The 24,929-nt window shown below is 45.5% G+C and overlaps 3 protein-coding genes across 3 annotated transcripts; 1 reads left to right on the top strand and 2 right to left on the bottom strand.

The window, feature by feature from the left end:
• Positions 1 to 704: 704 nt before the first annotated feature.
• On the bottom strand, positions 705 to 1,046 carry LOC121448876 (elongin-B-like). The gene has a single exon (XM_041653134.1). The coding sequence runs from the start codon at positions 1,044 to 1,046 to the stop codon at positions 705 to 707; it is 342 nt and encodes a 113-aa protein (XP_041509068.1).
• Positions 1,047 to 2,335: 1,289 nt separating this feature from the next.
• Positions 2,336 to 3,361, bottom strand: LOC121448858 (transcription initiation factor TFIID subunit 7-like). The gene has a single exon (XM_041653121.1). The coding sequence runs from the start codon at positions 3,359 to 3,361 to the stop codon at positions 2,336 to 2,338; it is 1,026 nt and encodes a 341-aa protein (XP_041509055.1).
• An 8,756-nt stretch (positions 3,362 to 12,117) lies between these two features.
• On the top strand, positions 12,118 to 12,459 carry LOC121448875 (elongin-B-like). Its single transcript, XM_041653133.1, has one exon. It carries the CDS (start codon positions 12,118 to 12,120, stop codon positions 12,457 to 12,459), a length of 342 nt encoding a protein of 113 aa, XP_041509067.1.
• Positions 12,460 to 24,929: the final 12,470 nt, after the last annotated feature.

Genomic DNA, 24,929 nt, shown 5'->3' with positions numbered 1-24,929 from the left:
CGCAAGTGCTGGGATAAAGGCATGCACCACAACACCTGGCTTTCTGACAAATGTTTACTATCTATAAAAGGCAGTGAAGGCATGAATAAGCACACAACCCTACCAAACAAAAAGGTCTGTGATAGACTCAGCAGAGGGAATAATGGCACCTGCTGACAACCCGAATCCCATTTTTTTTTCCAGACAGGGTTTCTCTGTTTGTCAGTCCTATCTGTCCTGGAACTATCTTTGTAGACCAGACCAGTCTTACCTTGAACTCAGAGATTCGAAGGCCTCTGCCTCCAGAGTGCTGGGATTAAAGGCATAGGCCACCACCCCTGGGGCAAATCCCACCTCTTTTTTTTTTTAACAGGATGGTAGGAGAGAACCAACTCCTGCAAGCTGTTCTCTGACCTCTACCTTAGAGCAGCCTTAAGACATAAGCTACCACACACATAGATGCACACAAATTAATAAATGAAATACTTAAAGTTGCCAGGCCCAGTCGCATGTATCTTTAATCCAGCACTCAAGAGACAAAGGAAGGAAGAGATCCACTTGCCTTTGAGACCAGCTTGATCTACACTGTGAGTTCTAAGAACAACCAAGTACACATAATGAGATCCTGTTTTTTGTTTTTTCTTTTTGACAGCCAAATCTTTATTAAGGGATTGGGTCTCTGCGGGTGGGGGGGGGTGGGTCTTGTGCCCTCACTACACAGCTTGTTAATTGTCACTGTCTCCAGAATCCTGTGGCTTCATCGCATATGGACGCCTTGGAGGCCTGGAGAAGGGCTCAATGTGCAGGGCTTCGAAGACATCATCCTCTCGGAAGGCCAGGCCCACTGTGGCTGGGGCCTCTGGCCCTGCTGTCAGGCTAGTGAAGCCACACTCGCCCAGAGTTTTCCCATCATCAAGGAGTTGGTCGCCCTTGTACAGCCGCTGCTCATCTGGTGGCCGCTTAAGGATGCTCTCAACGATGCGCTTCAGCTCGAATATGGTACTCGACTCCTTGGCATCCGTGAAGATGGTGGTCTTGTGGCGCCGGATCATAAGAAACACGTCCATCCCGGAGACTGCTTCTGGCTCCACGCTCCAGCACAGCCACGCTCAGTCCTGAGATCCTGTTTTTAAAATATCAAATTAAATAAAACTCACCTTGGGTTGGATTTAAGAAAGGTTGTTTTGTATTAAAACCTGCATTTATTAGTTAGAGGAATCAGGTACTTGAGCCATAGTGAACATGTGGAGGTGAGAAGAAAACTTGGAGTTCAATCCTTCCACACACTGAGCTTTTGTTGTTGGTTTTTTTCAAGACAGGGTTTCTCTGTTTAACTGTCCTGGTTGACCTGGAACTCCCTTTGTAAATGTAATGTCTGTCCTGTCCCTTCAAGAGACAAGCCCAGCCCTCCCAAGTCTACAGAGGCAGGAGGATCTACCTTCTCCTTCCTGCCTGCAAGCTCTCCCTTTCCTCCCTCCCTAAGACGTAGTTTCTCCTCCCTCTCCTCTCCTCTCCCCCCTACATGCTCTCTCTGTTTCTCTCTCTCTGCCTCTTTCTCCCCATTCCCTTTCTTCCTCCCTCTACCCTGTCTCCTTCCCTTCCATAATCCACTAAACAAATATCCAACATCACTCTTGCATGCTGTGCCTATCCATCTCTGTCTCTCACCCGCCATAGTTCCTTGGGACCTGGTGATCCGCCAATGACTGTCACCTGTTGTGTGGCTCCCTGCCAGGGACACACTGCCGACCCTCAGGGAACTGTGCAGTGTTTTATTTTTACAATTACAATAGACCAGGTTGATCTTGATCTCACAGAAATCTGCCTGCCTCTGTGTCTAGACATGTGCCACCTTGCCCAGCTGCCACCCTTGAGTTTTTAAATCTGAAAATGATTTTTTTGTTTTTTATTTTTTTTATAATGCAAAAACTGGAAGCTCTTATTGTGCAAGAAACAACTTGTGCAAAAACTTACATTTCTATACATGGAAACTTCCTAGGTAGCTAATAAAATAGCTACTGTATACATATATTAAAAAAATAAAATAACTTCACTGCCCATAGGCTAGCTTCTTACTGATCTTAGCATCACAGAATAGAAATAAAAACTTCTAGAAAAGAGACAAATGTAATCATGTCCTATGGTGAACAATTAAAGTTCAACTGTTCACTAATCTTACACCTACACCTGCCCATGTAACCATACTTCCTAAAGAATGAAAACCTTGGTAACATTTCTAAAAACAGCCAACAAAATTCAAAAAAATTCCCAACACTATAGAGAATAATTCTGAGATCGTATTATGAAAATGAAAATTTTCTCAAGCTGACCAGTCAAAAAACGGAAATCAACATTCTCACTTCTCTAGGAGTAATTCTAGTTCTTCCTGCAAAGAACTAAGCTGCTCCTTCTCCCTGTCTTCTTTTTGTTTGAGTTCATCCAGAACAGCCTGAAACCTGTTCTTGAGAGCCAAGTTCTCTACTTTCATGATGAGATCCTCCTGGCGCTTTGCCCTGTCTTGGGTCTCCTGGAGCTTGCCTTTCATGTTATCAATCTGTTTCTGAATTCCCATAACCAACTGGTTGGTTCCTTCATTTTCTTGGTGCTGTTCACCTGACTCATTGAGCTTGTCTTGTAGCTGCCTCTCCAGCTCTTCCTCGGTGCCAATGATGTTGACATCTTCCTCATCTTCACTGCTGCTGCTGAGGTCATTGAATATCTCTCGAAGCTCATCGAGTTCTAGTGACTCATGGCCCTGCCTGTGGCCAGACATTCCTGGAGAGGAGATATTGAGGCCTTGATTTTCGGTCTCCCTTGTTTCATCTTCAGCAATTATCTCCCAACGAGTGCTGACAGCTTCAGCATCGGTACTCAGCAACCGCTTCACTTCTTTTTCCACATCGGGAGACTCAATATACTTCTTCTTTGCTGTCTTCCGGAACCTTCTCTTTCTGACATTTTTTAGAGGTAGAGTGATTCCATGGTTCCAAAGAAACTTCTTCTCTTTGTCCTTATCTTTTTCCTTGCTTGCTTTGGGATCAGCGGCGGCAACCGGCTCCTCCACAGGAGGGTATAGGTCACCATCTACTGTGGATACAAGCATCTGACAGATATCTGCTGTCTTGTAAAAGGTTTTTTTGTCGATGGTTTTCAAGCTTTCCATAACACAAGGCAAATCTACCAATTTTGCGGCCAAGGGCACTCGATCCACCCTGACGATTCCATGCCTCCCGTCAGGGTGTAACTCAATGGTCAGTCTGTCCTTCAGGTTGACGTGTCCAGACTGCACCGCCGTCCTCACAGTTGAGGCATATTCTGGGGGCAATCGTAAGATAAACTGGCTCTCCAGTTCATGAGGCGCATCGTCTTTGCTCTTACTCATCTCTGATTCCTTGGGAGTTACTCCTCCAACAGATGCTTGCTGCACTAAAAAAGAGTTCAGCTCAGTCTGCAGGCGAGGTACAGCTTCCCGCTGCAGGAGCAAAGCGGCAGGGAGCTGCGCCTCTGCCTTTAGGTCTCTCCACGCTCTCCGCCTAGGCACACCGACCTGCGTGCCACCAACGAAAGGGCTCAGATCCTGCAGTGTGAAATCTCGCCGGCCGCCGCTCGAAGCATCGGACTCCGGAGCTCACCGCCCCCGTCCGCCACCCACCTACGCAGGAAACAAGCGAGGAAGAGCGAAAATGATTTATTTTAAAATGACAATATATATTATTTGAAATGTGTGAGACTAAAATGTTTTCTGTCCCTCGATTACTTGTCTTGGTCTCATGTATGGAATATCACCTTTATAAAAGTGTGCATTTATTTTTAATTCATGAGTCGTTTGCCTACATGTATGTATGGGCACCACATGAGGGCCTGGTGCCATCAGATGCCAGAGGGGAGAATCGTATCCCATGGAAGCAGATGGTTGTGAAATGTCATGCAGGTGCTGGGAACTGAACCCAGGTCTTCTAACAAGAGCAATCAGTGCTCTTAACAACTGAACTATCTCTCCAGCACAGGAATATTACCTTTCGATAATTATAGTACCCCTCAAAATTTAAGTTTTTAGAGGAACAGACCGCAAAAATAACTTACATTTACCAAAAGATATGATAGAAATACAAGCATTTTGGCCAGGCAGTGGTGGCACACTCCTTTAATCCCAGCACTCAGGAGGCAGACGCCAGCCTAGTCTACAAGAGCTAGTTCCAGGACAGCTAGGACTGTTACACAGAGAAACCCTGTCCCGAAATACAAACAAAAACAACCATGCATTTTGGGGCCTGGTTATGGCCCAGTTAGTAGTGTTTACATAGCATTCACAAAGTCCTGGGTTCAACCCTTGACACCATCAGATGTGGTGGCACACAACCTGTAATCCCAGATCCCGGGAAGTGGAGGCAGAGGGATCACAAATTCAAGGAATCCTTGGTTACATAGTGAACTTGAGGGCATGCTGAGTAAAATGAGACCTTATGTAAGAATAAAAAAAGGGCCGGGTGGTGGTGGTTCACGCCTTTAATTCCAGTACTCCAGAGGCAGAGGCAGGCAGATCTCTGTGAATTTGATGCCAGCCAGGTCTACAATGGGAGTTCTGGGATAGCTAGGGCTGTCACACAGAGAAATACTGTCTCAAAAAAACAAAAAATGAAAATAAAACAAAGATAAAAAGGAAGGTTTTGGGTTGTTTCTGTTTTTGACGATGACTCAATTTCAGAGAAACTGAGAAGCCTGCTGCAATCCTACAGGCTGGGCTGCGAAGGATGAGGAGGTGTCGAGAATCTGGAGTAAGTCTCAATAAGCTGTAGCACAATTAACAAAAACACAGACACAGATATTGAAGTTCAACCTGAAGACCAGAAAAGCAAACCAGCCAGACACTACCACATACCTCTCCTTCAGTCCGAGTATGGTGGCAATCCTGCCTCCAGGAATCCTCAGAATGAGACTGGCTGAGAGCTGTCTCCTCCTGTCTTATATCCCTCTCTAGGGCAGGGATTAAGGGCGTGTACCACTCCCGCCCAGTTTCTATGACCAATTAGTGTGGCTACTTGGATTAAAGGTGTGTGATGCCACTGTCTGGTCGGTGAAGCTGACCAGGGTGTTTGTTTTACTCTCTGATCTTCAGACAAGCTTGATTTACTAAAATACAAATGAAATACCACTACAATAAGCAGTCTGACAGTGTGAACGCCTAGATATAGTGCCCACCAGGGTACCACACGCTCCTCTGCGATCTCATCAATACTGCCTCATACCAGCATCTGAACCCATTTACTCACCGCAACAGGAGAAATCATTGCTTTCCAAGTTCACCTGAACTTGAGTCAAACGTGTATCTATAAATGTCAGAAATCAGAGGCAGAGGTCACAGGAAGCAGTTAGGTGAGAGGGAAATGTCCAGCAGATTCAATCTCATGTGGGTGAAGACACGTAGAAAACACACCAGGGAGAGCCAAGCCACTTTATTTTAAATTAGCTGAGGAGCAGGAATGGCTGGACAGGGAGATGCCTCGGGAAAGAGGGCACATAGCAGAGGGGATGAGAAGACTGCCTCGGGTGGACACTTCATTTAGATCATCCTTCTTACAAGTCCTTACAGGTCACTCTGCAAGTCATTGAGGCCCTGAAGGAACAGATCCTCTCACCCACGGCTGTGGGCATGGGACTGAGAGCTGCTGTGTTCCATGCTAGAAAGGGTGTTCTGAAGCTCTAAGAGGAAGTAAAATGAAAAACCAACCATTAGCAAGACTGTGATGTGCATAAAACCAGGCCCTGGACATCCTGGAAAGGATGCACAGGTCTGGTTTGTATGTGCCCATTCACAGGTGCTTCTCACTGAGTACCTGTTTCTGTCCTCAACTGCAATGAGTGATATAATGGGGAATATAGTGGTACCTGTCCTGGAACTATCTCTTGTACACCAGGCTCTCCTTGAACTCACAAACTACCTGCCTCTGCCCCCTTCTTGAGTGCTGGTTTCAAAGGCATGCACCACCATCGCCTGGCCCTGCTTACAATGTTCCTAAAACTTTGTGTTTCCTGGCTGTCGATGGAAAATCCAAAGGCCAAGTAATCCAAGATCAGGGCTCAAGGGAGCCCTTCCTTATTTCTTAGGCCACGTGAGATCTGTCGTCAAAATTAATAAAGTAAAAAAGAGCCAGGTGTGTTTTGTCTGCAAGCTAGTATTCTAAACTCTTCGGAGGGAGAGGCAGGAGGGTCAGAATTTCAAAGCCAGTTCCAGAGCATGTTTGATGCTAGTCCAGTAGTACAGGAGAACATGTTTTAAAAGGGGTAGCAAAGGAAATATACACATTATTTCTTATATTACTTAACATAGTAATAAGCCTTATGGTCTGACTTCCTTGTTCATGTTCTCCCTCCTTCTGCTCTTCATCTGGCCCTTGGGAGCTCAGTCCAGTGCTCCAATGTGGGTTTCTGTCTCTATCTCCATCCATCACCCGATGAAGTTTCTTTATCAATGACTTCTCACCCCCCCACCCCCATTTCAGCCACATTGAGAGAGTCTGGTTTGGTCGCATGCTCATTCAGTCCCGGTCCAACTGGATTTGGTGAGCTCCCATTAGAACTGGCACACTGTCTCAGTTAGTGGACCAAACCCTCGCGGTCCAGATTTCCTTGCTCATCTTCTCCCTCTTTCTGCTCTTCAACTGGACCTTGGGAGCTCAGTCTGTTGCTCTAATGAGGGACTTTTGTTGGACTAGAAGTCCAAACATCAGGGATAATTTGGTCCAGACACCATTCACAAAGCCTCAATTAATGCAAAAGTAAGAGAATTTTTTTCTGTCACGGCAGGGCCCTTAAGGTTCGAGATATGAAGGACATCTGATTGCTGTTACAGCCCATCTTTTAAAGTAAAAAGCCACAGACAAAAGTGGGGAACCTGCAGGTTGTTTTCCAACTTATTGGATTGTCTTATTCAAAGGGTTACTAGCAGTGATTGATCTATTCCAGGGCCAGAGAATAGCCGTGGGATCGGGTGAGATAAGAGAGCATCTCTAGGCGGGCCGCGGTGGCGCATGCCTTTAATCCCAGCACTCGGGCGGCAGAGGCAGGCGGATCTCTGGGAGTTCGAGGCCAGCCTGGTCTACAAGTTCCAGGCCAGGCTCCAAAGCTACAGAGAAATCCTGTCTCAAAAAACAAAAAGAGAGAGAAAGAGAGAGAGAAAGAGAGAGAGAGAGAGAGAGAGAGAGAGAGCGAGAGCATCTCTGTGGTCTTCCTGACCTTGTTCCAGTGACTAAATCAATCCATCAGGAACTGAGGCAACATCTGTGGGTTGTCTTTGCCTCAATTCCCAGAATGGAGTTATGTTTGAAGATTATTCACAAGGACACAGGGTGATGAGCAGCCCAGCATGTGTGTGTGTGGGCGACTGTCCCGTTTCCAAGAGAGAGTGATTGTAAGGATTTAGAAAAATGTCTTAGGGTTGAGGGGGCTTAGAAATGCATTTAGAGTCTTTCACGTTCTCTCTATCTCCACCATCGCTGCAGTTCCTTACTCTTTGAGGCAGAATCCCTTACTGATCTGGAACTTGACATGTGGGTGTGGCTGCAGCTCTCAGAATCTGCTTCTCCAGGGCCGGTTTTATAAGCATGGTCCATCTGGCCTGACTTCTTTTTTCATAGAGGCTCCATGAACCAAATTCATTTCCTCACAAGAGCACTTTGTGGCTGAGCCATCTCCATAGCTCCCACTATTCATACATATTAGGTTTAAGAGCTGCCTCAGGACTGGAGGTGTAGCTCTTCGTGGAGTGCTTGCCTGGTGTCTGCTTTGCTTCTCCTTTCTGTGTTATCTTGTGATTGAAAGCAACTTGGGGTAAGTGAATTTAAACAGCCCAGGACCAGCTGCTGCCTAGGAATGGTACTTACCGTGTACAGTGGACTGGGCCCCTCTAAATCAATGAGCCTCCCCACATTAAAAAAAAAAGAGCTAGTTCCAGGACAGGCTCCAAAACCACAGAGAAACCCTGTCTCGAAAAACCAAAAAAAAAAAAAAAAAATCCCACAAAATAACCAGAGGCCAACATTTTTGTTTTTTGTTTTGTTAAGACAGGGACTCTCCATAGCTTTGGAGCCTGTCCTGTAACTAGCTCTTGTAGACCAGGCTAGCCTGGAACTCACAGAGATCCGCCCGCCTCTACCTCCCGAGAGCTGGGATTAAAGGTGTGTGCCTCCACCGCCCAACCAGTCCCATGTGTTAAGGCAATTCCACAGTTGGGGATTCCTATCCCAGGTGACAATAGTTTACTGTTAAGTTGACAGAAATTATTACTGTGCATATATGAATATACCTATGGGACTCAGAGGCCAGTTTCATGGATTTTGCTCTCTCTCCTTTACATGGGTCCGAATATCAAACTCAGGTTGGTATGCTGGTGTGGCACACAGTGCCTTTACCCCCACCGCACTGCCCTGTCCTCATCTTGAGCACCTACTCAGAAACATTCTAAGGAATAAGGGAGGGCTTCCTTGAGCTGTGACCTTGGAATACTTGGCCTTTGGATTTTCCGGAAACACAGTTTAAGAACACAGTAAGCAGGGCCAGCCGGTGGTGGCCTACGCCTTTGATCCCAGCACGCAGGAGGCAGATGCAGGTGGATCTATGTGCTTCAAGGTCAGCCCGGTCTGCAAGAGCTAGTTCCAGGACAGGTTCCAAACCTAAAGAGAAACCCTCTCTCGAAAAACCAAATATAAAAATTAAAAATGAATAAATAAATAGTAATTTTAAAATAAAATAAATTACTGTGTTCTGTATGCCCTTATGGAGGCCAAAGGACAATTGCTAGAGTCAGGTCTCTCCTTCAACCATGTGGGTCCCAGGGGATGTACTGAGGCTGTCAGGCTTGGCTGCAAATACCTTCCCTCACTGAGTTACCTCACCAACTTCCTGCTCTATTTCTTTTTGTTTTTGAGACAAGGTCTCTCTACACTTCTAGCAGGCTTAGAACTCCCTGTGTAGGGTGGCCTTGAACTCATTGAGAGGTACAGGCCTCTGCTCACTAAATAGGGGAATTAAAGGTGCCTGCAACCAAGCCAGGCCTGATCTATTTAATTTGTTTGTTTTGGGGAGAGGATTTTTCTTAATAAATCTGGCTGTTCTAAAACTATGTAGACCAGGTTCACTTCAAACTCACAAAAAACTCCAGCCCTTGCCTTCCGAGGGCTGGGCATACGCAACCACTGCCCAAGTTGCCTGCTTTGTTCTTAAAACTTTGTGTTCCCCGGCTGTCTGCGGAAAATCTGGGGTAGAGTAACTCAAGGTCAGGGCTCAAGGGAGCCCTCGGTTGTTCTTTAGGAGTTTCCATGAGTAGGTGGTGAAGACGAGGACAGGACAGTGAGGTGGGGGTAAAGGCACTGTGTGCCACACCAGCATATGAACCTGCGTTTGACCCCTGGGACCCATGTAAAGGAGAGAGAGCCAAATCCATGAAACTGCCCTCTGAGCCCCATGGGTATATTCATACATACACAGGAATAATATCTTTTAAATGAGGGAAAGGCCTGGACAGTGGTAACACACTCCTTTAATTCCAGCACTCAAGAGGGGGGCAGAGGCAGGAGGATCTCTGTGAGTTCAAGGCCAGCCTGGTCTACAAGAGCTAGTTCCAGGACAGGTACCACTATATTCCCCATTACATCACTCATTGCAGTTGGCGAGAGAAACAGGTCCTCATTGAGAAGCACCTGTGCATGGGCATATACAAACCAGGCCTACGCGTCCTTTCCAGGATGTCCAGGGCCTGGTTTTATGTACATCACAGTCTCGCTAATGGTTGGTTTTTCATTTTACTTCCTCTTAGAACTTCAGAACACCCTTTCTAGCCTGGAAATCAGCACCTCTCAGTCCCATACTCCCAGACCTGGGCGAGAGAATCTGTTCCTTCAGGGCCCCAAGGTCTTGCGGAGTGACCTGTAAGACTTGCAAGAAGGATGAGCTAGATGAAGAGTCCATCCGAGGCAGTCTTCTCATCCCCTCTGGTATGTGCCCTCTTCCCTGAGGCATCTCCCTATTCAGCCATTCTTGCTCCTCAGCTATTTTAAAATAAAGGGGCTTGGTGTCCCTGGTGTGTTTTCTACGTGTCTTCACCCACATGAGACCGAATCTGCTGGACATTTCCTTCTCACCTCACTCCTTCCTGTGATCTCCGCCCCAGATTATTGACATTTATACATACACATTTGACTCCAAGTTCAGGTGAACTTGGAAAGCAATGATTTCCCCTGTTGCGGTGAGTAGAATGGGTTCAGATGCTGGTGTGAGGCAGTATTGATAAGATCACAGAGGAGCGTGTGGTACTCTGGTGGGCACTAGATCTAGGCAGTCACACTGTCAGACTGCTTATTGTGGTGGTATTTCATTTTTATTTTAGTATATCAAGCTTGCCTGATGATCGGAGAGTAAAAGAACCACCCTGGTCAGCCTCACAGACCAGGCAATGGCATCACACACCTTTAATCCAAGAAGCCACATTAGTTTCTCATAGAAACTGGGCGGGAGTGGTACACGCCTTTAAACCCAGACCTAGAGAGGAATATAAGACAGGAGGAGACAGCTCTCAGCCAGTCTCATTCTGAGGATTCCTGGAGGCAGGATTGCCACCATACTCGGACTGAAGGAGAGGTATGTGGTAGTGTCTGGCTGGTTTGCTTTTCTGGTCTTCAGGTTGAACCCCAATATCTGTGTCTGTGTTTTTGTTAATTGTGCTACAGTTTATTGAGACTTACTCCAGATTCTCTACACCTCCTCGTCCTTAGCAGCTCAGCCTGTATGGTTGTAGCAGGCTTCTCAGTTTCTGTGAAATTGAGCCATCTTCAAAAGCAAACAGACACAACCTAAAACCTTTCTTTTTAGCTTTGTTTTATTTTCATTTTTTGTTTTTTTGAGACAGTATTTCTCTGTGTGACAGCCCTAGCTATCCTAGAACTCCCTTTGAAGACCAGGCTGGCATCAAATTCACAGAGATCTGCCTGCCTCTGCCTCTGGAGTACTGGAATTAAAGGCGTGAACCACCACCACCCGGCCCTTTTTTTATTCTTACATAAGGTCTCATTTTACTCAGCATGCCCTCAAGTTCACTATGTAACCAAGGATTCCTTGAATTTGTGATCCCTCTGCCTCCACTTCCCGGGATCTGGGATTACAGGTTGTGTGCCACCACATCTGATGGTGTCAAGGGTTGAACCTAGGACTTTGTACGTACTATGTAAGCACTACTAACTGGGCTATAACTAGGCCCCAAAATGCATGGTTGTTTTTGTTTGTATTTCGGGACAGGGTTTCTCTGTGTAACAGTCCTAGCTGTCCTGGAACTAGCTCTTGTAGACTACGTTGGCGTCTTCCTCCTGAGTGCTGGGATTAAAGGCGTGTGCCACCACTGCCTGGCCAAAATGCTTGTTTTTCTATCATATCTTTCGGTAATTGTAAGCCATTTTGGTGGTCTGTTCCTCTGAAACCTTAAAATTTGCAGGGAGCCACACAGCAGGTGAGAGACTTTGGCGGATCACCAGGTCCCAGAGGAGCTTTGGCAGGTGAGAGACAGAGATGGATAGGCAAGGCAATCAAGAGTGAGGTTGTTTATTTGTTTAGTGGATTGTGGAAGGGAAGGAGATAAGGGAGAGGGCAGAGGAGGGGAATGAGGAGAAAGAGGCTGAGAGAGAGAAACAGAGAGAGGATGTAGGGGGAGAGGAGAGGAGAGGGATGAGAAACTACCTCTTAGAGAGGGAGGAAAGGGAGAGCTTGCAGGCAGGAAGCAGAAGGAAGATCCTCCTGCCTCTGTAGACTTGGGAGGGCGGGGCTTGTCTCCTGAAGGGACAGGACAGACATTACATTTACAAAGGGAGTTCCAGGTCAACCAGGAGAGCTATACAGAGAAACCCTGTCTTGAAAAAACCAACCACAAAAGCTCAGTGTGTGGAAGGATTGAACTCCAAGTTTTCTTCTCACCTCCACATGCTCACTATGGCTCAAGTACCTGATTCCTCTAACTAATAAATGCAGGTTTTAATACAAAACAACCTTTCTTAAATCCAACCCAAGGTGAGTTTTATTTAATTTGATATTTTAAAAACAGGATCTCAGGACTGAGCGTGGCTGTGCTGGAGCGTGGAGCCAGAAGCAGTCTCCGGGATGGACGTGTTTCTTATGATCCGGCGCCACAAGACCACCATCTTCACGGATGCCAAGGAGTCGAGTACCATATTCGAGCTGAAGCGCATCGTTGAGAGCATCCTTAAGCGGCCACCAGATGAGCAGCGGCTGTACAAGGGCGACCAACTCCTTGATGATGGGAAAACTCTGGGCGAGTGTGGCTTCACTAGCCTGACAGCAGGGCCAGAGGCCCCAGCCACAGTGGGCCTGGCCTTCCGAGAGGATGATGTCTTCGAAGCCCTGCACATTGAGCCCTTCTCCAGGCCTCCAAGGCGTCCATATGCGATGAAGCCACAGGATTCTGGAGACAGTGACAATTAACAAGCTGTGTAGTGAGGGCACAAGACCCACCCCCCCCCACCCGCAGAGACCCAATCCCTTAATAAAGATTTGGCTGTCAAAAAGAAAAAACAAAAAACAGGATCTCATTATGTGTACTTGGTTGTTCTTAGAACTCACAGTGTAGATCAAGCTGGTCTCAAAGGCAAGTGGATCTCTTCCTTCCTTTGTCTCTTGAGTGCTGGATTAAAGATACATGCGACTGGGCCTGGCAACTTTAAGTATTTCATTTATTAATTTGTGTGCATCTATGTGTGTGGTAGCTTATGTCTTAAGGCTGCTCTAAGGTAGAGGTCAGAGAACAGCTTGCAGGAGTTGGTTCTCTCCTACCATCCTGTTAAAAAAAAAAAAGAGGTGGGATTTGCCCCAGGGGTGGTGGCCTATGCCTTTAATCCCAGCACTCTGGAGGCAGAGGCCTTCGAATCTCTGAGTTCAAGGTAAGACTGGTCTGGTCTACAAAGATAGTTCCAGGACAGATAGGACTAACAAACAGAGAAACCCTGTCTGGAAAACAAAACAAAAAAAAAATGGGATTCAGGTTGTCAGCAGGTGCTGTTATTCTCTCTGCTGAGTCTATCACTGGCCTTTGTGTTTGGTAGGGTTGTGTGCTTATTCATGCCTTCACTGCCTTTTATAGATAGTAAACATTTGTCAGAAAGCCAGGTGTTGTGGTGCATGCCTTTATCCCAGCACTTGGGAGGCAGAGACAGGTTTCTGAGTTCAAAGCCATCCTGGTGTATGGAGCAAGTTCCAGGACATCCAGTGCTACACAGAGAAACCCTTTTCTGAAAAAACAAGAACCAAACCAAAACAACAGTTAAAAGAGACAGAGGAACTGAAAGAAGGGTCAGTAGTTAGAACACTTACTGCTCTTACAGAGGAACCGACCTTGACTTGCAGCACCCAGGCATTGCAGCACACAACTGCCTGTAACTGTGGCTCCAGGGGAATTCATGCCTACACTCATGTGCACGGACACGTGCATATACAACTTCATACATGGACATGTACACTCTACACCTTCACAAAGGTACATACATGTCATTTATCCATATATAGTAATAATTAAAATGTAGTTGGTCATGGCAAGCCATGAGAACAGAAGCCACAGTCTGGGCCTTTTCCTTTTTCAGAATTTCTTTTTTTGGATTTTTCGAGACAGGGTTTCTCTGTAGCTTTTTGGTTGCTGTCCTGGAACTAGCTCTTGTAGACCAGGCTGGCCTCGATCTCACAGAGATTAGCCTGCCTCTGCCTCCCAATTGCTGGGATTAAAGGCATGTGCCACCACCGCCCGGATCTTTTTCAGAATTTCTAAAATGTATTAATGGAGTCCTTACACACATGTATGTTCTCCCATTCATGTTAGCTGCCTGGTGTCTAATGCTACTTTAGCATATAAGAGGGTCTCACCTGGATAGAGGTGGGCGGTCCTTGGGCTTCCCACAGGTCAGGGAACCTTGATTGCTCTTTGAGCAGATGAGGGAGGGGGACTTGATCAGGGGAGGGTTAGGGAAATGGGAAGCGGTTGCGGGGAGGAGGCAGAAATCCTTAATAAATAAATAAATTAAAAAAAAAACAAAAGAGGGTCTCAAAACTAAATATGTTTCCTATACATTCTCTTTTCTACTTTAAACCTATGATTTGTGTAAGTTAAACTCTTTTAAAAGTTCCCATAGTGCTTTTGTGACGTTAGTGTGGGATAGAAATACTTTTTTCGTGGGGGGGGGGTTTAAGACAGGGTTTCTCTGTAGCTGTTGGTGCCTATCTTGGAACTAGCTCTGGTAGACCAGGCTGGCCTCGAACTCCCAGAGATCCACCTGCCTCTGCGTCCCGAGTGCTGGGATTAAAGGTGTGCAGCACCACCGACTGGACAGAAATACTCTTTGTACTGAAAACTGTTGTGGAACAGCAGTGATATAAATTTTTTAAATGTGGCAAGATCCCGTGCAGCAGTAGGCAGCAGAAATGTTGTACGTCCCCAAATGGTGGTAGCAGGCAATGTGGTGGCAGGCAGTGGGCCCTGGGAGCAGCCAGTGCCAGGCAGAGATGGCTGACGGTTCCCTAGCAGTGGCTGGCCCAGGCAGGAAGACACATGGCCGGCAGACAGGAGACAGAAACATGGATAGACATGATATGTAGAATGAGGTAAATATTTATTCAGTGAGCTACGGAGGGAAAGGCAAAAGGGGAGAAGGGAGTTGAGGGGGAGAGAGAGAGAGAAAGAGGAAAAGAGAGACAGAGAAGGGAGGGAAGCAGAGAAGTGGGGAGAGAGGCAGAAACTAAGATGCCTCTCCGAGAGAAAGACTGGAAAAAGCTGGAAGCTGAAGATCAGCCTGCCTCAGTGGATGGGAGAAGGAGTGGGCGGGGCTTGTATGAATAATCATAACAAGCAGAATAGTCTGAGAATCTGCAGGCTTGGCTTGCGTAATGGTTTGCTGTTTATTTGGCAGACGGCTTTGTGTTTACTTGGGGCACACATGCCAAATAACTCTTATGTTAGCAGTAGACTTAAGAAAAAGATTGAAAACTTTTATTGTTTTAAAAAGTTTTAGGCCAGGTCTTGAGGGGTGAATACTTTTAATCCCAATATTTAGGAGGCAAAGACAGGGGTATCTCTGTGAGTTGGAGGCCATCCTGGTCTACATAGAGACACCCTGTCTGAAATATGAAAAACAAAACAAAGTTTCAGAGTGTAAGAAAATACAATACTCAGAAAAAGTATTTGTCAGATACCAAAGAAACCTGGCACCTGAGAATCTTATCATAAATAATGATTTTAAAATTCAATTTATTCTTTTAGAGACAAGGTCTTGTATTATTTGCATTGCACTATAGTGAACGTTTAAAAATTTGTATGTTGGCCCCTCCCCTCGCCACTACCATGGTGGCAGCACTCCTGTTCTCCAAGGCTGAGTGAGTACCTGAAGAATTACTTGTCTGCCCATGACCAGCTGCTGCCCTACCGTGGACTGGACCCTTTAAAGTCAACTAGCCTGCCCCCCACTCCCCCAAATAAACAATTCCACAAAATCCCCACAGGCCAGTCTGATCTAGGGAATTTCTCTGTTGGGGTTTCCTCTCCCAGGTGACAATGGTTTACTGTCAAGTTGACAGAAACGAACAGTTTGCATGGTGTGGACAAAGCCCTTGTGTTCTAAGCCTGCTGCCACATAAATGGTGTGGGATACACCTGTAATCCCAGCACCAGAGAAGTGAAGGCAAAAGAAAGTATCGGCTGTGCGGAAAGAAATCCACTGCTGATTCGATGATCTTACTATTTGGCTCTTGTTCAGTACCCTTGGTGGCTACAGGGTTAATAAACTCATTTGTGACCAAGTGTAGAACACACTGTGAACAGAACACAGTGCAAGCACGTGGGTCTGAGTCCAGTCCCCAACAACCACCTAAAAATGCCATGACCAAAGCTATGTGTTTGTTGTCTAAATGCAGGGGTGACAGGTAGATTGCTGGTTAGCAATCCTCAAATAAGCATCAAGTTCAGGGGCATTGTCTCAACACAGAGCACATGGCTCCCAACTGCTTCTAAATTCTAGCCTCAAGAAGACAAAGACATGCTTCTGGCCTACACACAAATGCAGTCTTGCCTTGCAGCCTAGGTTGGCTTTAATCTTGCACTCATCTCAGAGTTCTGGGAGTAAAGAACTGATAATCCTGAAAATTAATTTTTAATTTTATTTTTAGGATTTTTTTTATTATGTAGGCAGTTACTATCTCAATCAGTTCAAGTAGAGCCTCCACAGTTAGTTCTAAGGTTAAGGCCTTTTGTTGCTCTTGCAGAAGAGTAGCATTCATCACCCACAAGGTTGGCTGCTCACCCTCTGCTGGCCTCTGTAGGTACTGCTTGCACATAAAAATAAATTGAAGGAAAAAAAGCTTCAATAATGGTAGCTGGACTTAGTATCAAAATGGCCTCTGTAACTCTGCTTTTCTTTACCCTTCTCTTCAGTACATAGCAGGTGTGTGCATATACCCCATTTGGGCTGGTTTGCTATCCGAGGGGTAATGTTGCTGCCAGGGATTGAAGTGCCAAATTTGCCACCCAGAAAGCCCCCTGATTGGGTTCCTACAAGAGCTGGCCGCATCACTCTGCTTGAAGGCTTCAATTTCCATTGGTGTGACTGGACCTACCGGGTTGCAGTGATTCCTGCAGAATGGTACTCAGAAGAACAGAAGATCTACTTTTCCACCCTACCTGCACAACGTTTGGACCTATTAGGCTTATCCCAGCCCTCAGAACACCCTAGCACTACATCTGTACGTCTTAGTTCCATGCTTACCAAGCCTCAGAATTCCAGCAGAGCACGAAGCTGGCTTAGCCCCAGTGTCTCTCCACCACCTCTCTCCCCTGGCCCTTGATACCTTTCCCCTGTGGAATCCCACTTTAGTAGATATATTTGGGGTAGAATTTGGGTTTTGAAAAAGCACTTTTTTTAGTTTTTCAAAACAAGGTTTTTCTGTGTGGCTATGGCTGTCCTGGAACTCACTCTGTAGACCAGGCTAGCCTCTAATTCGGTGATCTGCCTGCTTCTGCCCTCTGAGTGTTGGGATGAAAGATGTGTGAAAGAAACACATTTATTTTGACTATTTCCCAAAGCTCGTCAAAGAGAGTCAAGACTCAATTTACATTGGTCAAGACAATTGCATTCAACACCGACTCAAAATCAGCAGCTGCCTTCAAATATTGGACTCATGCCTGTTATATTTTTGTGTAGTACTGCAAGATACTATTTGGAGGTGTGGTTCTCAATCTTCCTAATGCAGTTCCTTATGTTGTGGTAACCCCCAACAATAAAATCACTTTCATTGTTATTGAAATAAGTGATTTTGTTTTGAATCATAATGTAAATGTTTTCCCAATGGTCTTAGGCTACCCCTGTTTTCCCAATCATCTTAGGCTACCCCTGTGAAGTCTCCTGCGCTCCTAATGGGGTTTTGACCCACAGGCAGAGAATTGCTGATTTAGAGGATCCTAGGTGTATACACCCTTTAAATGGTACCCACCACATAGGGCTTAGCCAAGTAATTATTTACATAAACGACTTTGAAACTGTAGGATCTATAGTAGTGATGTTACTACTAAAGGCTTAAAGAATCTTACCATCAAGCCTGCCATCCATCCTCATGGAAGGAGAGAACTGATTCCTGGAAGCTGTACTCTGACCCCATATACACTGATGTTCCCCTCTCCCCATGAATATGTGATTTAAGAGGAAGAAAAGAGAAATGGTCAAGGGCTGGAGAGTTCGCTCATTGGTAATAGCACTGGTAAGAGCTCTTCCAGAGGTCCTGAGTCCAATTCCCAGAGACCATACGGTGGTTCACAACCATCTGTAATGATATCTGGTGCCCTCTTCTGCAGGCAGAACACTGCATACATAATAATAAATAATAAATAAAATCCTAAAAATAAAATTAAAAATTAATGGTCAGGCCCATCAGTTCTTTACTCCCAGAACTCTGAGATGAGTGCAAGATTAAAGCCAACCTAGGCTGCAAGGCAAGACTGCATTTGTGTGTAGGCCAGAAGCATGTCTTAGTCTTCTTGAGGCTAGAATTTAGAAGCAGTTGGGAGCCATGTGCTCTGTGTTGAGACAATGCCCCTGAACTTGATGCTTATTTGAGGTTTGCTAACCAGCAATCTACCTGTCTCCCCTGCATTTAGACAACAAACACATAGCTTTGGTCATGGCATTTTTAGGTGGTTTTGGGGGACTAGGCTCAGACCCATGTGCTTGCACTGTGTTCTGTTCACAGTGTGTTCTACCCTTGGTCACAAATGAGTTTACTAACCCTGTAGCCACCAAGGGTACTGAACAAGAGCCAAATAATAAGATCATCAAATCAGCTGTTCAGGAAACCTTAGCCATCCTGGAGTTCTGGGCAGTGCAGAGTGGAGTCCTCTCTGCACAGCCGATACTTTCTTTTGCCTTCACTGATTCATTGACCCCGGGATGCTTTCGACCTGCCCTCTGCCATTTTTTCTGGGAAAGGGAAAATGAGGCAGGCAACCCTTATGCAGGACAACATGTCTCTCAGAGAGAACCACTCTCTGTGCGATGCCCTTAGCTCAACACCCCTCTTGGGAGGTCAGGCTGAACACTCTACCTTGTGCAGTGAACCTGAGTTCCAGGTGTGCAAGAGCTGTCCAGTCAGTGGCCTATTGCTTGAGCATAAATATCAGTGGAAGCCCCTTGTTCTAGGGCGACCAGAGCCTGTGCAATCATCACCTTATCTCTTTTGTTTTGGGTTTTGAGCTTACAGACCAGTCAGAGAAGTAACACCAATCCACAGCAAATGACTGCACCAAATAATTCCACCCCCACCCATTCCTTGAAGTATGAGACAGCAGACAGTCCCTCTGTGAAGGACAGATCAAGGCAGGTAGAGTTGATCTGGACAATGGCGGCTCTCAACGCGCGAAGATATCACCGGCATCGACAACAGAAAGGTCGACACGATCAGCATGAGAGTGATCCCCGCCATCCTTCCGTTCCAAGATTTTTCTTGTTAGCCGTTCAGGGACCCAGAAAGGATTTTCTTCATTCTGTGGAAAAATACAAACAGCTCCCCTGGATCTTATTAAAATAGGATCCGGGCCTCTCCATTCATTAGTCAACACATCTTTCCATTTTACAAGTTCCTTTGGCCGCCATGGCTGCGAACAGTGTCGATCCGCTGCGGTCTGATCATGGTCATCCAAATTTAAAAAATTTATAGTGAACAAAGCAGTGGCACTGGTCACTCTTGGTGTCGGGGGCAACTCCTTCATTATTCCTCTTTTTTGTTTAATTAGATAAGACTTAAGTGTGCGATGTGCTCGCTCAACAATGCCTTGTCCCTGAGGATTATAGGGCAGGCCTGTATTGTGTGTAACTTGCATTTGCAAACAAAATTGCTTAAACTTTTGAGAGGTATAGGCAGGCCCATTATCAGTTTTTAAAAATGTGGGCTGCCCCAAGCACTCCATGCCTCAAGGCAATGTTGAATGACATGAGAAGCCTTTTCTCCTGTGAGAGGTGTGGCATGAAGAATGCCAGAGCCTGTGTCAATTGACACATGTACATATTGAAGTCTTCCAAAAGCAGTGATATGAGTAACATCCATTTGCCATACCTGTAAAGGCAAAATTCCTCTGGGATTTATCCCAGTGTGTCTAATAGGGAGAAACTGGCAGCAATTGTGACACTGGGTCACAATGTCACGAGCTTCCTTTCTAGTGAGAGAAAAGCGCCTACACAGGGTTTCAGCTGTAACATGAAAGTTATTATGAAAGAGTTTTGCAGCTTGTAATGGGGAGGCAAGGGCCACCGCAGCTAGTCGTGTAGTGCAATCAGCCAAATCATTGCCCGAACTCATAGGACCTGGGAGGCCTGAATGTGCTCTAATGTGTGTAATAAAAAATGGAGCTCTTCTGTTTAATAAACATTCTTGCAGTTTGTGGAAAAGAAATGCCACTGTGCTGGTAGTTCTTATAATTCCAGCTGTCTCAAGTAATTTGACAGCATTGACCACATAGGCAGAGTCGGAAACGATGTTGAGGGGGCAATGAAATTTTTGAAAAACTTCTAATACTACCATGCATTCCACCACCTGGAGTGAGGTGGCAGGGAAATTTTTTGAAAACACTTAGGAACACATAACATAAGCTCCCATGCCATTTTTTTAAATATTTATTTTATTTCTTATATATACAATATTCTGTGTGTATGCCTGCAGGGCAGAAGAGGGCACCAGACCCCATTACAGATGGCTGTGAGCCACCATGTGGTTGCTGGGAATTGAACTCAGGACCTTTGGAAGAGCAGGCAATGCTCTTAACCTCTGAGCCATCTCTCCAGCCCTCCCATGCCATTTTTGGAGCCATCTGTGTATACCACCATTCCGTCTTTTAGCGGGATGGAAGATGTTACCCGGGGAAACACAATGGGATGACATGCAGCAAACTGTAGCAAAGAGTGTTTGGGGTAGTGATTATCGATTTTCCCTGAAAAGGTGGTGACCAAAATGGCCCAGTCATCAGAAGTGGTGGCTAAGGTTTGTATCTGAAGGGAAGTATAGGGAACAATCATAACCATTGGATGTTTACCAAAATGACTAACAGATGTTTTCAGTCCTTTAAGGGCAATCTGAGCTATAGCTGCTGGATACCAGTCAATAATTTTTTGAGGGGAAGCATGTGGATGAATCCACAGCAACAGTCCATTTTGCCATAACACAGCAGTGGACAATTTCCTTGTTTTAAACACACAAAGAGAAAATGGTTGGGTCACATCAATACGGCACAATTGTGCCTCCTCAATGGATTTTTCCACTAGTCTTAAGGCTCCCTCTGCCGCTGGTGTCAATGCCCGAGGGGAAGTAATATGAACATCCCCCTCCAAGATGTCAAACAGGGGTTTTAAATCAGCGGAGGAAATCTTTAAAAAAGGTCGTAGCCAATTAATGTCTCCTAATAATTTTTGAAAATCATTTAATGTTCGTAAATCTTTTTTATAAATTTTTAATTTTTGTGGGAGGATCTTATCTGGAAGAACAATGGAGCCTAAAAATTGGCCAGTATCAGCAATATGAATCTTTTCAGCAGCTATCTGGAGGCCCCAAAGCTGTAAGTTTTTAAGTAGTAATGGATAGGCCTTTTCGAGGACCTTTAAATCCTCATGACACATAAGCACATCGTCCATATAATGGACCATAAGCAACTGTGGAAAACGCTCTCGTAGTGGTCTTAGAGCCTCCTGTACATACAATTGGCACATAGTAGGACTGTTGGTCATACCCTGGGATAAAACTTTCCTTTGAAATCGTTTATCAGGCTCCATGTGATTAACTGAAGGGATAGTAAATGCAAAGCGAGGTCTATCAGCAGGGTACAATGGAATAGAAAAGAAACAATCTTTAATATCTATTATTATTAGGCTCCAATTCTTGGGCAGGGCAGAAAGTACGGGGAGCCCCCGTTGCACTGCTCCGAGAGGATGCATTTGCTCATTGATAGCTCTTAAATCGTGTAGCAAACACCATTTTCCTGACTTCTTTTTAATGACAAAAATGGGAGTATTCCAAGGGGAGGTTGATGGTTCTATATGTCCTAAAGCTAATTGTTCTGTAATAAGCTTGGTCACTGCTTCCAATTTTTCAGAGGTCAGTGGCCACTGGGGAACCCACAATGGAGTCTCTGTTTTCCATGGTATAGGTAGTGCTGCCCCAGTGGCGCCTAGGAAAAACCCAGGCCCTGTCTTTCTTGGTTGGGGTTGGGTGCTACCGGCTCTATCTATCCTTGTCCTAGGCGACCCAGCCCTTTTCCTGCTTCGTACTCCATCTTTCTCATTATATCAGTAGCTTGTGGTGAATATTCATTAGACAATGTTAATCCAATGTCTTGCATAACGTCCCTTCCCCATAGGTTAACCGGCAGGGGGAGCACATACAAGGTAAACCGTCCTTGTTGTCCCTCCATGGTTCTCCAGATAAGGACCGAGGAGCTAATGGTTGGGTGAGCATTATATCCTAAACCTTGTAGTGAATGTGATGCCTCAGTGATTGGCCAAGATTTTGGCCACCAGTGGGAGGAAATTATTCTCTTGTCCGCTCCAGTGTCCAGAATCCCTTCAAAGTGCTTGCCATTAACCCAGAGGGATAGTTTCGGTCGGTCCTGAAGACTGACAACCAAGTAGGCCGAGTCCTGACCTGAGGATCCCATCTGTCTATCTCCTGGTTTTTGATGGGCTTCACCCAGAAGGAGTAGTAGCTGAGCTATTCTGTCTCCTTTGCTAATAGAAAAGACTCTGTTTGGACTGGAGCACAATGCTTGAATTTCAGAAGTATGTTGGTTATTAATAATACCAGTGTGGACAATAAGACCCTGTAAGGTAAGCGATCCTCGCCCCAGGATAAGGCCCACACTTCCTTGGGGTAAAAACCCAGGCACCCGAACAGGGATGAGCTGTACTCCCATTTGGGGCATTAGTATGAAGTCGGAGGAGGCACACAAGTCCATTCATGCTCCATCCCTAAAGAGACCTCTTTGGTCCTTTTGATGAACCTGTTCCCATATTTTTGTGGGCCCTGGAACCAGGGGCCCACTGCCCCGTTTTTTGATTCCTCAGTTGTAGGGATAAGTCCCGCCCCTTAGGGGGCGTGTTCGCCTCGGGCTAATGTCTGCCTATAAATTTGGCGAGCGTGCTCCGAGCTGTCTCTTCTGCTTTCCTGGTCTCCACGGGAACGGTGGTTCTGTAAGTCTATTTCTACATTAAAACTATATATATTCTTACAATCTGTCTGCATTCGTTTACGCCGCTACATTTTGGCACCCAACGTGGGGTTATTTTGCCCCTGACTCAAGCGGGTAGCCCGCTAGCTAACAGAGCACCCTCCCGGGTGCTGTTTTTCAGTTCGTGACTCTGGCCCCAGTGCCGAGTCCGAGACATACTCGGCCACACAGGCCCATTCTGCCTGCCTTGGCTAAGTTTTGCAGCGGAACCCCACTGCCTGAATTAGCAGAAGCTCAAGTACCTGCGGTTTTGCAACAAAAGCTGACTTGGCCAGGCAGTGGTGGCGCACGCTTTTGATACCAGCACTTGGGAGGCAAGGGCAGGCAGATCTCTGTGAGTTTGAGGCGGGCCAGGCAGTGGTAGCGCACGCCTTTAATCTCAGCACTTGGGAGGCAGAGACAGGCGGATCTCTGTGAGTTCGAGGCCAGCCTGGTCTACAAGAGCTAGTTCTAGGACAGGCTCCAAAAACACAGAAACCACCACTGGCACGAACCAATCATTGCAGGCAAAAAATTTTTCTTTTATAAATAAAATGTCTGAACACATTAGTATTCAAGAATTTAACAGTTTTTTTAATTGTACCATGTGGGAGATTTTACAAGAGGTGTCTATCACCCCACATCTATGGATCCTTCTGGGATTCGTAGTTTTCATTGGCACCAAATGGTTTGATAATAGAAATATGATAAAGTCTTTACGAGACGAATCCAGGATTCTTAAGGCAGAGATTGAACGCTTAAAAACAATTGAGAATGATAACAATCTTCTCAAGAATCAGTTTGAAGTTCTCCAGGCTGATAACAATCTTCTCAAGAATCAGTTTGAAGTTCTCCAGGCTGATGTTAAGGAGAAATTCATTACTATGGAAGAGGGAACAGCTGATCTGGATCATAAGGTTCAGTCCCTTTCTGTAGGAACTGAAACATTAGTGGCTGATATTAAGGAGAAATTCATTACTATGGAAGAGGGAACAGCTGATCTGGACCATAAGATTCAGTTCCTTTCTGTAGGAAACGGAACATTAACTGAGAGAATCAAAACTGCTGAATGTGACAATCGGATTTTGTCTAAAGCTTATGACAGATTGACGGAAAGATTGTCAATACAAGAAGGCACCGTTTATGCCATAAAAATTATGTCCAAAGATGAGATGTTATCTCTAACGGACAAACTTCATACTTTAGAATCCTCAATGAAGGCTTTGGAACATAATTCTGGACAGGAGATTCAGACATTGCAGAAGGCAATGGTGACTAGAATTGAAAAGATTGAGGAATTTCTAAATTCTGATGAAGAAGAGCAAAAGGTAGAAAGGCAAATTTTAACTACATCTGTGGGTAAGTCTCTCTGGGACAATTTCCACAAAGCTCTACCTACAGCTCTACCTGCCTTCCCAGTAATAACAACAGAGAAGGTGATTGGTTCCAAAAACCCTAGGGTCATCAAGGAGGATACATGGGAGCCTGTCCGTATGAATGATCTCAAGGAAATAAAACAGGCTGTCATGACTTTTGGGATGCAAGCCTCTTTTGTTAAAGAGATGCTAAGATCTTGGGCCACGACAAGCAGAGCAACCCCCTTGGACTGGCTCCAGCTGAGCTCTGCGGTACTTGAGAGTGGACCGCAATTGAAATGGAAATGCTTATTCAGGCAAGAGGCTAGACTCTTAGAACAGCAGGAAAAAGTGAAGGGAATTGACATTTCCCTAGATCAAATTCTAGGTGAAGGGCTCTTTTCCGATCCTCAGGAACAAGCTAATTTGGATGAAAACACACTCTCCATGTGTACTACAGCAGCCTTAAGGGCTTGGGACAGGGTACAAGACCCAGGACAGAGAATGGAATCATTTGTCAGAGTTAAACAGGGTCAGAGAGAACCCTTTAGTGACTTTTTACCAAGATTAACTAAGGCTGTACAAATAGGGATATCTGACCCAGAAGCAAGACGTATAATGATTGAGTCTTTGGCTTATGAAAATGCAAATGTGGAATGCAAAAGGATTTTGGGTCCTTTAAAGCTCAGATCAGCGCCCTTGGAAGAATGGGTCTTGCATACACTCAATGTTGATACATTTGATTATGGCACTGAAGCATGGGTAGAAGAAGCAATTTCCAATGGTAAAAGGAGACACCAGAATACCAAATGTTTTAATTGTGGCAA

This window comes from Microtus oregoni, unplaced genomic scaffold (assembly GCF_018167655.1).
Source record: "Microtus oregoni isolate MIOR12 unplaced genomic scaffold, Mior012 000005F_ref0000423, whole genome shotgun sequence".
Taxonomy (NCBI): Eukaryota; Metazoa; Chordata; class Mammalia; order Rodentia; family Cricetidae; genus Microtus; species Microtus oregoni.
The sequence above is the reverse complement of the archived record's forward strand: the minus strand, read 5'-3'. Positions and strand labels throughout refer to the sequence as shown.

Bases quoted from the DNA above. Each gene is read 5' to 3' on its own strand.
- LOC121448858 (XM_041653121.1), bottom strand. From the start codon at position 3,361: ATGAGTAAGAGCAAAGACGATGCGCCTCATGAACTGGAGAGCCAGTTT.
- LOC121448875 (XM_041653133.1), top strand. From the start codon at position 12,118: ATGGACGTGTTTCTTATGATCCGGCGCCACAAGACCACCATCTTCACG.
- LOC121448876 (XM_041653134.1), bottom strand. From the start codon at position 1,046: ATGGACGTGTTTCTTATGATCCGGCGCCACAAGACCACCATCTTCACG.